Consider the following 14,512-nt stretch of genomic DNA (forward strand, 5'->3'; position numbering starts at 1 on the left):
CCCCCACCCCACTCCCAAAGGTTTGTCAAAACATCCATGTGTTTTAAAGGCCATGATCAGAGAAGAGAAGCTGGCCTTTTGCTTTCTTTCAAAGCTGTGAGGTCAACTTCCTGCTGAGGCTAAAGATGTGGCTTGTAAAGCACATCTCTCTAAATAAAGATGCTTTATGTTGCTGTTTATAGAGCTTTTACTTTGTCTTCCCATTCAGCACATTGTAGTGAGCCAAACTTTAGTAGTGTCAGGGAGCAGACATGTCAGCACTGATGAATGAGATTTATTTTTAAAACAAGCAATGCAAGGATAGTTCTACAAAGTGCAGGTCGGGCAACTCCAAAGAGGTACCCAGAGCATATAGAACAACTGACGGAGGAGAGGAGAAAAAAACATCAGATTCCAAAGCCAAGGTTGCTTTAAAGGCTGGGAAAGAGTTATCATCCTGTGACATTTATAGAGCAAACATGACGTAAATGAATGGCAGGTGCTAAGGTGTGGGGGACCGTAAAAGATGCAGTGCCCTCAGCGAGAATCATGGAGAAGCATCACTTTGAGAAGAAGCAAATGCCGGCAAAAGAACAACCCATGCAGTCGGCCTCTGTGCACTGCAACCAAAGACTTGGTTGGTGAACTCAAACAGTTTCAGTCTCCCTGGCCAGGTTGACCTCACTCACTGTTCCAGTTTTTCTTTCCATCTCAGGCCTTTCCCTCTGTTTTTCTTCTTTATCTTATTCCTCCATTATCTCCTGTGCAACAGTCCACTCCCTTGCTCAGCCTTCAAGCTCCTGCCTCCCAGCGGCAGGGAGGGGCACAAAAATTTTTAACAACACCCCCCAAATGTCATTGTTGTACCCCTGCTGGGCCTTAGAGGGCTTTCTGGAGGCCAAAAACCATAAGTGCCTTTCGGAAGACTCCAGAAGGCCCTTTGAGGCCCAGCAAAGGCACAACAACCTTTTAAGGTACCCTCAGCCAGGCACCCCATCAGACATGATACCCAGGGCCCTGTACCCCTCTGGCCTCCCTTAGCTATGCTACTACTTCCTCCTCTTTAACTGAACCGTTACTTCTGCTTCCTCCTCCTCTAGGTCCTTTTGCCTTGGTTCTCTTTCAATCCAAGCAGCTCAATACCAGCCAGAGAGTCTTAGAATCAAAGCAGTTTCCCAAAAGATTAAATGTCTGGCTTATAAAGGACAGGAGTATTAGCAAATGTCTCTTTGCTGAACACAAGCTCAGTGACTACAGGCTGCTTTGCACAATGGACCACAGGATGAGGCCCAAGCCTGTCAAGTCAAGTCCTTTCTAGAGGGCAACTGCTCCAGGCCTCACACATTGAGGAAGTCATACCAATATTGAGAAACATCACAGGAAAAAAAAAAAAAAGATACAGGGTACCATGAGGAAAAAGCGTAGGCTCTCTCATAATCTTAAAAGGGACTACACAGGCATGGTTTTTATCAGCTCTGTATTACATCCAGCACCTATAACTTTACAGAAGTAGTATGCTAAATTATGACACCGTTTTAGATCCTCGCATCACAGCCCCAGAGGAAACACACAGGTCTTTTCAATCACCGCAATTTTGAAGTCTCCTCTATATATACCAAAATGAGTAAGAGGAGCGTGCAAACTGAAATGCAGATCTTTTGGAACACAGCACAGTACTACAACTGGGGCACAGCCAAGCAACTAAACCTGTCCTGCAGATTTTACCAGTGACAGAAGCTCTGCCCTGTAAAATCAAGAAGGTCAACTGACAAATGCATGATGAACCACCTTTAAGTGAAAATGCCTCATTAAAAGTTAAATAAGAACTCTGGGCTTGAAGCAAATGACTTTCCCATTAAAACGTTAAGCTTTATTTCTTATGCTAATATGCAGAGAAAGCAATGTGGAAACAAAACTCTCTTGATATGCAACTGAATCAACAGTTACCCATGCAAACATTGTACAGTCTTGGGGGGGAGGGAGTGGGGCAGAGCAAGGGAGGGAACAAGAGAAAGGACAAGAAAGGAAGGAAGAGAAAGTGGATATGACTTTCTGGAGCAAGCAAACCTTCACAGCTCTGTTTTTCAGACAAAAACTTATTTGGCTTGTGTCAGAGACAACTGTGATTCAAGAGTGCCCTCTGGTGATGAGTGCAGCAAATGTCAATTGTTCAAAATAAAAAGTCATGATGCTTCTTTTTATGATTTTGCTCTCTCCTGCTGGAGGATGAAATAATCGAGAGGGGGAAACCATGCTGCGTTAACTTTTTATGCCTCCTTTACATCACACGGGACGTAGTAAAGCTGGAAAAAAATGCTTAGCCCTGAACTTTAAGAGATGCTGGAGACTATTATGCTGAAATAACTTGCAGAAGGGAAGAGAAAAAGGTTTGGGGGTTTATGACATCCAAGGCCCTGTTATTCTCTCAAGTTCCAAGGTTGCTCAATAGTCAACATGCTCTTTTGACCTGTTTCATTAAACTATGCTTCGTCAACCAGGATGCCTTCAGCTTTCGCTCACAAAAGATAAAGCAGAAGGTTCTCTGAGCCTTTGAGAAACTGTTGTGGAATCTACACATTGGTCTATGCGCATTTGCAGAACACATGGCAAAGCTGTTCCTGCTGGACTGTACCTGCTGAATGTACCACAATTTTTTTTTAAAAAAAACCCTCAAGCCAGGAAAAGACTGGACCCCTTCCCCAACAGATAATTCAGGCAGGAGGCATGGTCTGAGCAGGAGGTGTAATCTGGTAATTGAGCTGAAGGCGGTGGCATAACTGGAGGGGGGCAGAGAAACCAGTGGGGCAGGGAGGCTCAGCGCAGTGGGCAAGCGACCCTGCCCTTCGGAGCCATTGCCAGTGGGGGGGGGGAGCAAAATGGAGCTGTACCGCTGGGAATGGCTCTGAAGGGAGGGACCGCTTGCCCACCGCGCTGAGCCTCTCTGCCCCATTGGCATCTCCACCCCCCCTCCCGCTACGCCACCAGCTGAAGGCTGCCCAAAGAACGTTAAGCAGGAGTAGTCCTGGTTGAAAGTTGGATGGGAGACCGGAAAAAAGCTGTTGTGAGAGAACAGCACCAGGAGGAGTTGCTGTTGTGACCTGTGAGAGAGTGATGGACTCACAAGCGACACCACAGAAATGCAGAGGGGTATGGAGAGTAAGCGTCCAAGAACAATTCACAGCTTGGCCAACCTGAAACTGCACCTGCTGGAAGCTGGATGGCATACCCAGATAAGACTATGCCATGAAGGATTCCCTCTGCAAGAGAAGGGGGTCTACAAGCTGCTTGTAGAACAATTATTGTAAACATGAGATTTAGTAACCTGCCTATGTGAGTCTGTAAGACTTATTGTGAGAGCGAGTGAGAAAGATGGGATACAAATGCTATCATTATTTATTATTAACGCATCCTCGGCATCACCTGGCAGGACAAAGTTCCAAACAACACAGTCCTGGAACGTGCTGGAATCCCTAGCATGTATTCACTGCTGAAACAGAGACGCCTGTGTTGGCTCGGTCATGTCGTGAGAATGGATGATGGCCGGATCCCAAAGGATCTCCTCTATGGAGAACTTGTGCAAGGAAAGCGCCCTACAGGTAGACCACAGCTGCGATACAAGGACATCTGCAAGAGAGATCTGAAGGTCTTAGGAGTGGACCTCAACAGGTGGGAAACCCTGGCCTGCGTGCGGCTCGCTTGGAGGCAGGCTGTGCAGCATGGCCTTTCCCAGTTTGAAGAGACACTTGGCCAACAGTCTGAGGCAAAGAGGCAAAGAAGGCCCATAGCCAGGGAGACAGACCAGGGACAGACTGCACTTGCTCCCAGTGTGGAAGGGATTGTCACTCCCGGATTGGCCTTTTCAGCCACACTAGACGCTGTGCCAGAACCACCTTTCAGAGCGCGATACCATAGTCTTTCGAGACTGAAGGTTGCCAATACATTATTTATTATTATTATCTATTTGAAAGAAGACTTTAATTTTAAAGTCAATGTTCAAAACACACAAATACCCCTACTGCAGCTATAAAACAGGTTTGCGCTATTGTAGACCAGCTCTTTGGAGTGTGCACTTTTGCCTTGTAAATCAGCGATTTTAAACCAGTGTGCGGCAGAAGGTCTGGAGATTGCCACAGGAGTTTGGAACACAGCAGTTGAAAGTCACTGAAAAATTCTTCTGGGTTCTTTGGCTCTTCCTAGGGCAACTGTCTGTAGTAACACATTGTCTGTCCCCCTTCCTCCGCCCACAGGATGCAGCATCTCTGCATCACACAGGCTGGCCCTGGATAGGACTGGGCTCCAAGTTTCTAAATCATATGAGCACAGAGATGATTTTGAAAATTTGTCTGGAAAACCTCCTTCCAAAATTAGTCATTGGCCAAAGCCCATTTATCAATTCTCTCAAGTTTGCATCAAGAAAATACGTCACTTGAACATCATGCACAGTTCCTGCTTGTGGAAGCTTGGAATTGGATCACAGGGTCACAGATCCAATGCCCGGCGAGTTACATATATTCTCTGGCTCACAAACTATGTATAAATGGAGCATTAAAGCAGCAGCAGCAGCAATGCAGGCACAATTAAATTAGACTTCATGGTGAACACTTCCATTGGGAATCTGCCCACTCTCATATTTCATAGAGCAAAGGCCAAACATGGGCCCCATTTGATTTACTCCCTTGTTTATGAACCAGCATAGCTGTTTGTCTTTGTGACAGCAGACTTGCACGACACTCTGGGAACAGCACATTGTTGCTGATATGGCAGAACTTCAACACACCACCTACAAGATCTGGGCCTAACAGGAGAGAAAGGGATAATACAGCACGCACCAACATGCTCTTGTCTGTAAAATGCTTATGTATGCAAATTCTGATCGTTGGCAAAGCCAGTCCCAACGGCTGAAGAAGCTGCAGACACCTGGAAAAACAGGAGGGAGGTTAGGATGGAAGACTATCCCATCACTAAGTTCCTGCTGCTGAAAGGCAGGATAGTTCATTGACCTAGAGGCTAGTTTGGGAGGTAGAGAAGCTGTGCAGCTTCAGGATGTAGGATGGAATGCTCCTCCACACAAGGAGTCACCGCCCACAGAAAACTAGTACACCAGGGAGGAAATTAAGTTAGGACATCCTGACATACTAATTTTCTACATGCAGGGAATTTGTGACTAGAATAGTATTCAGCCATGCGAGACCTCCCTCACAGCCTGCAGCGGAACAACCCAGCCTCAGGCATATTTCCTAAGCAAGAAACTAGGCCTTGCTGCCCAGTTCAGGAAGTAATCCTATCAGATATGCTTCTGTTTGCATAGTGTGGGACTGAATTCCCTTCACAAGCAGAAGGGGACGCAGACATGGTAAGAGCACATTTTATACTACCCTAGCTCAGATCAATTTGATGAGCTCTGGCACTTCTGGATTCAGTCATCTGCTGTCACCTCTAGTTTGGCCTAGAGATTATCATATGAATTGGGGTTAAGAAACATCTGGCAAGGCTGTCCTAAAGATACAAGGACACAGCTGGAAGTCGGGGACTCCTGTATTCTCGCTTTGCCACCAAAACCTTTCAGTCCAAAACACAAGCCGCTTAGCCTTTGCCTGTTTACTAACACAATTAGGCTGGAGACAAGCAATCGCTTTGAAGAGAATTGAAGATAACCTAATAGAGTCATCAGTGCTTCATTACTTTGAAATGCAAATGTACAAAGCACACTTGAACCTTATGTCAAACTACACCAGAGGTGGCCAAACTGTGGCTTGCGAGCCACAACTGGTTCTTTGACATACAATGTGCACCTTTTGGAAATATGTTGGCTGAGCTCTAATTTTTACATGACAAGTAATATAAAAGATAAATAACAAATCTTCAAGCTTCACAATTATTTATTGGCAACTGTTACCCTGCACATGCCCAATCTTGTCTGATCTTGGAAGCTAAGCAGGGTCAGGCCTGGTTAGTACTTGGATGGGAGACCGCCTGGGAATACTGGGTGCTGTAAGCTTATACCATAGTCTTTCGAGACTGAAGGTTGCCAACCAGCCAACCAACCAAGCAGAGAGAGAGCCCACTGAATTAAAACTTAAGTTTAATGTTCAGGGCGAGTACTGTAAATATATTTAAGAATTTAAATGCTTTTTAAATATTGCAGCTCTCAAACAAGTTTATCATATGCGGCTCTGACATTAAGCAAGTTTGGGTACCCCTGAACGATACCATCTCTGGTTAAACAAGATCTGATGTGCTACAGACAGGGCCAGCATCAGCACATGGCGCACTCAAATACATGCCAGGGCCCCAGGAGAGACTGCTGCCACCTAACTGCTTCTGGGCTCCAAATCCTTGTTGCCAACCAAGCGCTACTTACTTTCAATGCTGCCACGATTGGAGCAGTGGTGTTATTTTAAAGTCCCCTGTCCCCATGATGTAGCGTCACTCAGAGTCATGGTGGCACTGAGTAGAAGCAGCTCTCACACAGATCTATTTTAATGGCTAATTTGGAAATGACAAGTGCCTGCCTGTCTGAATTATTCTCTTCCCAGCTCCACAGATTGAGCTCTATCCAGGTCACCATCCAGGTTGCAGTACTATCCTTAGTTAGCTGAATCCAAGAGCTAACCCCTTCCACCAGGTCCCAAAATGCCCTCACTTCAGAACTTGTTCCTCAGACTGTCCATGCAGCCTGTCTCATGTGAGGACTCTGTTGCAGCCCCCCCCATTACAGCCTTCATATTTGACCCCCGCCTATTCAGACCACACATCTGCTTCTGACCCAGTCCGTTTGATCACCTGCTCCCCCAGGTTCCTACCTGCTTAGAGCTGGTCTCTTGCCATGGCCAGACACATATTTGCTTATGTTCAGGGCAGGATAGGAATTTGCAAGGTTATATAGATACACGTGACATTTATCTGCTGCTCCTCCTTCAATGAGCAAAGGACTGTATGTGTGGGAAGGGGGGTAGGAGTCCTTAAGTGGCAGCCGGTAGCCCAGTCTCAACTGCTTACAGTTATTGGGAAATTCTAAAAAGGTGGAAGAAGGACAGACAACCATTTCACAATCAATAACTAGGGATTCACAAGCATCCAACAGCTTGCCACAAAAGCATTCAAGGACTTGTGAGCAATCAGTGCAACCACTCACAAAATGCCTACTGCCTCCCTCTCCTGGCCCCAAGCCTTTCCCCTCCCTCACAACCTTGCTTTGGAGCAGAAAAAGGTGGTGGAAGGAGGCACACCAGGCCCACTCCACCACTGCCTTCCCCTGGAGCGAGGGGAGAGGGGAAAGGGGCAGCCACAGGAGCACCAGGGCCATGGCAGAGCCTCTTCTTCCAACCAGAGACTGGACTACAAGTTCCATCACTACTAGTGGGGAAATGAAGCAGGGGGGGTGCTCTATACATAATAATATTATTGTGCTATATCACAGGTTCTACCATCCTTGGAGTACTGCTCTATAGCAGGGGTGCCCAAACCCTGGCCCAGGGGCCACTTATGGCCCTTAGGGACTCACAATCCGGCCCGCAGGGAGCCCCTAGTCTCCAATGACCATCTGGCCCTCCGGAGACTTGTTGGAGCCCATGCTGGCCCAATGCAACTGCTCGCAGTGTGAAGATGACTGTTTGACCTCTCGCATGACCTGTGGGACGAGGGCTCCCTTCACTACTTGCTGTTTCATGTCTGAGACGCAGCAATGGCAGTGAAGGAAAGGCTAGCCTTGCTTTGTGCACGGACTTTTATAGGTCTTGAGCTATTGCAAGACCTTCATTCATTTATACAAGTTCCACCTCTAATATATTCATTTATGTAAGTTTATTCAAATTTGAAACGTAAATTAATTCGGCCCCCAACACAGTGTCAGAGAGATGATGTGGCCCTCTTGCCAAAAAGCTTGGACACCCCTGCTCTATAGCATACTTATCACAAAGATTAATCCTATCCCACTGTGCAGCAAAGACCACAGTGGACTGAAAATGCAAGGTAGGGACTACAATCCTCTGGGCAGTGTTCTTAAGAGCACCCTAAGATGATGATGATGATTATTATTATTATTTTATTAATTTATACCCCGCCTTTTTGCCCAATGGGCACACAAGGCGGCTTACAATTTAAAAGTACAACATGAAAAACAATCATTAAAAACAATTTACAATAATAAAAAATCTAAAAACAAACAAACCCCGTGGATTTTCATATAAAAAGCAAGAAGCAAGAATGCCAGCCAGCCTGTCAACAATTAAAAGCTTTTTGAAATAAAAAGGTCTTCAGTCCACGCCGAAACGTTAGCAACAAGGGAGCAGTTCTCAGCTCTAAGGGGAGGGTATTCCAGAGTTCAGGGGCCACCACCGAGAAGGCCCTCTTCCTGGCCGCCACCCCTCTCACATCACTTAGTGACGGCACAGTCAAAAGGGCCCCCCCAGATGATCTAAGAGCACGGGCAGGATTGTAGGGAAGGAGGCGGTCCCTCAAATACCTCGGACCGAGCCGTAAAGGGCTTTAAAAGTCAAAACTATCACCTTGAACTGGGCCTGGAGCAGAAACCAATGTGTCCAATACAAGATGTGTCCAATACAAAGAGATTCTTTGCTCATTAATAATACAATCAGAGAATTACATCTGTCAAAGAGAATGAGCCTCCTGCCAAGCAAGAAGAAGCCCTTTTTTCTCTCTTCCTGAAATAAACTGGGGAAAAGGAGCAGACTTACCTAATATCCTCATCCGTAACAATGAAAGCCTTGCAGAGAGGTTGGGACGTATTAAGCCACACGGCTGGGTTCTTTTCTACCGCTGCAGACAGTTGCCCCGTAATGGGCGCAGAACTGGTGTGCAATGCGCTGGCAACGGCAGACAGGAGGGTGTCCTCATTGCTTCCTGGGCCAACCCCTAGAACAGAAATGCAGAATTGGCCCATTTAAAAATCCCACGTATTAGAATTCAGTGAGAAGATATTAAGGACCCTGAATCCAATCGCCAACCTTGAAGACGGAGTTTTCCAGATGCAGCTTTCTCAGCAGATTCTGCTGCTATCAAGAAACAGGAGGGAATAAGAGGCATTACACTAGATATTACCCCGAAGCTCTCCCCCACTGCTCTAGAGAGGAAGGTGGCAGGAATGATGTAAAGCCTAGTGTGGTCTGATCAGTGGCTTGTAATCGTACCAGCCAAAGGATTGCACCCATGTCCACAGGAGGCAGGTCACCATCTATTGCTACTTAATGCAATTTCTGTTCTTTCCTCTTCTAAGGATCTCAGGGTTGCTTACATGATCCATCCTTCTTTCCACCACCACCCCATTCTATTCTCACAACCAGCCTATGAGGTAGCTTCAGCCAGAAGCCTTCAATAGTTGGCTCAGGACATAGAAGTGGGTCATAGCAGTGCTGCTACTACCATTCTGTTTTGAGGTTCAGGCCTGTACACTTTGAACAGGGGTAGGGGTCCTAGATGAGATAAAATTCCACTGGGGACTTTGGAGAGTTTGCTCAGGACAAGCGCCCCCCCACCTGTCTATTCTCTCCTATCACAGCATTCCCTCTGCAGTGCCTGGCTTCCTCTTTCTTTCCCACACCCTTTCAAAACTGAGTGCATACTATTGCCATGTCACTCCTGCCCTCCCCCCCGTAAATGTATGGAAAGAAACAAGGGGCAGAAAGATGCAATAGTACAGCACCCCGATGGACTACCACCAGGGAAATAAGGAAAAGGAGGAAAGAGAGACTCGCTATCATGTATGGATGTAGTATTTGGTGGCAGGGCAACATGGAACAGCTGAGACTTCAAGCTAGATTTTTCTGTTGGTTGTGCCTCTTGATCATTGGGCTCTGTCAACAGGTATATGGGCTTCTGAAGGTGGTTCCATGTTGCAGCTTAAGGTTTGAGGTGGATCCCACTGCTCAACAAGGTGAAGGCCACTGGCTTCGACTGAGAAAAGTTAATTACAGATTACAAGTCACAGTAGGTATGTGCAAGCTCTTGGTTGTAGAGGTAGGCTGCCTCTGATTGCCAGATGCAGGGGAGGGCACCAGGATGCAGGTTGTGTCTGTTGTCTTGTGTGTTCCCTGAAGCATTTGGTGGGCCACTGTGAGATACAGGAAGCTGGACTAGATGGGCCTTTGGCCTGATCCAGTGGGGCTCTTCTTATGTTCTTAAGAGAGACAGCGATTAGTGGAGATCAGAATCTGGGTCTCCCCACCCCTAAACCAATAGACTAATCACTACTAAATACTTGCTGATAATTACCACTACTTACTGACATAGGCCCAAATCCTAACCAACTTACCAGCACTGGCATTGCGGTGTCAAGGGGATGTGTGTTGCAACCTACAGTTGAGTGGGAATCACGGAGGCCTCCTCAAAGTAAGGGGATGTTTGTTCCCTTACCTTGGAGCTGCATTGCCCTTATGTTGGTGCTGGAAAGTGGGTTAGGATTGGGCCCATAGTGTCTTAAGGTACAGAAGTGCTTCCCATACATTATCTTGATATTCCCTACAAGAGCCCTGTAAAGTAACTTGGTGTTTCTTACAAGAAAACCCTAAAAATTAACTGCCACCCAATTGTAATTAATGATCACATAGCAGATGAACTTTACTGTTGAGCCTCTCTCTAAGGCTACCAATTGGCCTCTGCTGATCGAAAGAATGCCCAAGCATGGAGTCCATTTGTGATACCAAGCATGGGAATTCATATGGACTGTTTCACACATGCATGTTCCTTGATAACCACAGTATCAGAGGAATAAGCTATTGCATATCAGTCCGCCACAGAGAACTTTCAAGTATCGTAATCTCAAAAACAGACAATGTTTTTTCAACAGAGTGTGTTTGTACATCAGCTGCAAGCCATCAACTGCAGAGAAACCAAATGACCCTACAGACATATGTCAACTGTCTCTACCAGCCTCTGTTTAAGAAACACGGATTTATTAAACTGCATACAACATCACTACACCAAAGAGTACCTTGAAGGCCTTTTGGCAGCTCCATGGATTTTATGATCTGTTCACTCACATCGGATGCACTTAAGCCTTGCAGTCGCTTCTCCCAGAACAGCTGAAAATTGAAAAGCCTGATTAGTATAAAATGGAGCATATCCAATGGCAAAGCTTTGCAGAAAAGAGTGAATATTCATTTTAAGCATTAGGCTTAGTCAAATCAGCAGCATTGGAGTAACATAGTAATTGTGCATGTTTAGAATTTAACAAAAATAATGGTTTTGCTTTTGCTGGATGTGGATTTTTACCAGTGGTTTACTACTAAATGCGGACTAGTCACTGGACTGCACTTATTTATTAAGAGAATTCTGTTTGTGTGCCTTTCTCCCCACCAAGAGGTGCGGGTTGAAGGCTGCTCACAAATGCACAATAAAACCAATCAACACAATTAAAAAACAAGGCTCAGCAGTCAACTTGAACAGAAAATGAAGTATAACTAACTGGAATCAAATGCCTGGTGAAACAGGAATGATTTCATATCCCTGAGGAAGACTGGCAGAACAGGGGCCTGGCGTGGCAGACATCCTCTTGGGAAGGGGTTCCCAGAGGTGAGCACCCACAATGGAAGGCCTTCTCATGCACCACTGTCAGATGTGCTCCTATGAAGGGCAGCATGCATAGGGAAGCATCTCTAGATAATCTACAAGGACAGGTGCATACGGAGAGAGGAGGGCCTTCAAGTCTCAGCTCCCAAACCATAAAAGGACTTGTTCATAACCAGTGCCTTGAACTGCGCATGAAAACAAATGATATGGCCAGCTTCCTCCAGAACGTCCGGTTGCTGGGCAGCCACTATGCACTTTAGTGTTTTGCCCAGGAAGGAAAGATTAGAGACTGCCTGGAAATTCTTCAGCATAGTGGGATTTGGGGAGGAGCCGCCTTAAGGCAGGAAGGAGTAACACCCTCTGACAATGAGGAAGGTTAATCTGCTTTCCTGCCCGCTCAGCCAGGCCTCCTCTGGCAGTTTTTATGAGATCGGATCGGCAAAGGTGGAGCATGCAAACGGACAACTCTGTGCTAATGAGAGACTCGTCCACATCCTCAGGCTACACATACCAAACCTACCCAAAATAACTGGACAAGCAGAGGAAGCATCGTTAGGAACTATCAAAGCGGAGACCCACTTGTGGTGGATGTGATCAATTATATCCCCAAAGTTCTTAGCAAATGAGTCACAGCAGGCTATTGGGGTGTACACCAACATCCACCCCACGCAAGATAATAAGTCACAGACCACCAGGGAAAATTCCACTGGGTGGCTCTCTGCAAAGACAATGGCGGCAGAGATGTAAATCTTCCTTCCCACTGCCATCCCTTTAAACATACAAATGCTCCTGCACAAGACCCACAACATCAATGGAGGTCACCCAAGAACACAATTACCCTCTATTGATTGCAATGGAACACGGAGGAGACATTGTCAGCTGCTGGACCAGGGGCCTCAACAGGTTGTTTTTCCCATTTTAGACTTCTGCAAAACAACTAAACGTTCTCCTTCTCGCTCACCGCTTTTGCTACTTCAAGTTCACACTAGTAATTAATGTCCTTCAGTTCTGAGGTTAATCAGCTTGCTCGCTGGGTAACTTTCGAAATGCCCATGCTGCTACCAGCTACGTGTCCAAGCTAAAAGGGGTATTTTTTAAAAAAGATAGGCTACTGAGAGAGCTAATTAACAGCTAGAGAAGGATGTTGGACTCAGCAAGGTGGGGGAGAGAGGATGCCCTGGCAACAAGGCAAAGTTAGGTGAAGTGAGTCAGAGATGGCGGGGGGGGGGGTCTGTGGAAGGGAAGAGCAGCAGGTCAAGCACTTGTTTTTGCTCAAAGATCAAAAGGATGTGACCAAGAAGGTGTGGTAAGGACCAGGCTTTATCACACACACACACGCGCGCACACACACACACACACACACACACACACACACACACACACACACACAAACACTTCAGTACCTTTATTGGCATATTAAAAGTTTACAGAGAATAAATAGCATAATAAAATAGAACAGCTTTGGGAATGTTAACTTCAAACTTTGGCCTTAGAGACTACCGCTAAAAATTCCGCCACCAGATTGGTAATAGGAGGGGAATAATCACTGAGAAGAATTGAGAAAGGATCAACAAGGGAAACAGGAAGAGAAGAAAGAAAAGAATCAAGTAAGTGGGACCTGAGGTTGTGATGAGAAGTGCACCGAAGAAGGATATGATCCAGAGTATCTAGTTCAACTGAACAAAATAGACATAATCTATTTGGACGAGGAGTTTTATAGAATCTCCCTTGATTTAATGCCGATGGAAAGATATTCAGTCTCGCCAGCATAAAGGCCCGTCTTTTACTAGGGTTGGTAAGTTGGGTAAAATAGTTCGCACGACGGCCCAGAGAAGGAGACAAACCAAAAAAGAGAGGCGAGCAGGTCAGATTTAAGCTAGACAGTAAAGTTGCGTATTCTTGCTCCCAAAGTATAAGTTTAATGAGATGATGCGCTTTTTGAAGGTCCAAATCAGCTAAGAGTTCAGGATAAAGATCTAAAGAGGATTGTTTGGCATCGATGAACTTAAACCAGTTGGATGAAAAAGAGTCTTTTAATAGATCTAAGAGAATAGAATTTGAATGGATATTAAGATGGAGTTTAAGCTAAAACTTAAAAGTGGAAGTCCAAGCTACATTAGTGGGGAGATGAATACCCAATTCCAAAGGCTTTATCACATAATCTGATCTGGTCTGGTGCTGTCCAAGAGGCTTTATTGCAGAACCAGTAGGTTTTTCTAATAATCCTTCCTTTAGCCAGAGTTTGGGGGCAGCATTCCCATTTAGGACATTCTTTTCTTCCTCTTTGCAACTCTCCTGTAGTTCTGGCTTTAGCTCTCAATTTAACTAGGCTGCAATCCTACCCACACTTACCCAGGAGTAAGTCCCATTGACTATCATTGTTAAAAGAATATACATAGTAGCTTGTTAAAAGTACAAGTCTGTAACATTTCCCCAAATGCAGTCACATACCATGGTAGCATCAAGTCTAATATATTAAAAATAAAATATTGAAATGAATGGGGACCCATCTGAAATTGGCTCGCGACCCACCTAGTGGGTCCCGACCCACAGTTTGAGAAGCACTGCTCTAAGTAATGGAACACATCTGCGAGAGAATCTTTCCTCCACTCTAAGTTTACTAGTTTGAATAGCACTTAGGCCAGAGTCTAGGTCAGCAATTTTCAACCTTTTTTCAACTCAGGGCACACTGACAAGGCACTGAGATTGTCAAGGCACACCACCAGTTTTTTGACAATTGACAACTGACAAGGCACATCACTCTGCCAGTGGGGGGCTCACATTCCCCAACGGGCCTACAAATTAACCATCCTCCCCCAACCTCTCGCAGCTCACCTGCGGATCACTCCCGACATACCAATGTGCCATGAGACAGTGGATGAAAATTGCTGCTCTACGAGGACTAGGTAAGACTGAGTTCACTCAACCACAGACAGGTAAAAGAGTTAAAATGTCAAAGAGTTTATTAGAAATACAAAAGGGAGGCAGGAAGTGTTGAATAATACAA

At 45.7% G+C, this 14,512-nt stretch overlaps 1 protein-coding gene and 1 pseudogene across 1 annotated transcript in view; one reads left to right on the forward strand and one right to left on the reverse strand.

The window, feature by feature from the left end:
* The window catches only part of MBD2 (methyl-CpG binding domain protein 2), a 58,904-nt gene that overhangs the window by 8,689 nt on the left and 35,703 nt on the right, over nt 1–14,512 (reverse strand). The window contains exons 4-5 of the mRNA XM_066615324.1: nt 10,928–11,018; nt 8,676–8,853 (exon numbers count right to left, since the gene is read on the reverse strand). Coding sequence (XP_066471421.1) covers nt 8,676–8,853; nt 10,928–11,018 — 269 coding nt within the window. The remainder of the gene's footprint in view (nt 1–8,675; nt 8,854–10,927; nt 11,019–14,512) is intronic.
* On the forward strand, nt 5,858–5,977 carry LOC136642846 (5S ribosomal RNA; annotated as a pseudogene).

The sequence above is a fragment of the Tiliqua scincoides genome, chromosome 2 (assembly GCF_035046505.1).
Source record: "Tiliqua scincoides isolate rTilSci1 chromosome 2, rTilSci1.hap2, whole genome shotgun sequence".
Classification (NCBI taxonomy): domain Eukaryota; kingdom Metazoa; phylum Chordata; class Lepidosauria; order Squamata; family Scincidae; genus Tiliqua; species Tiliqua scincoides.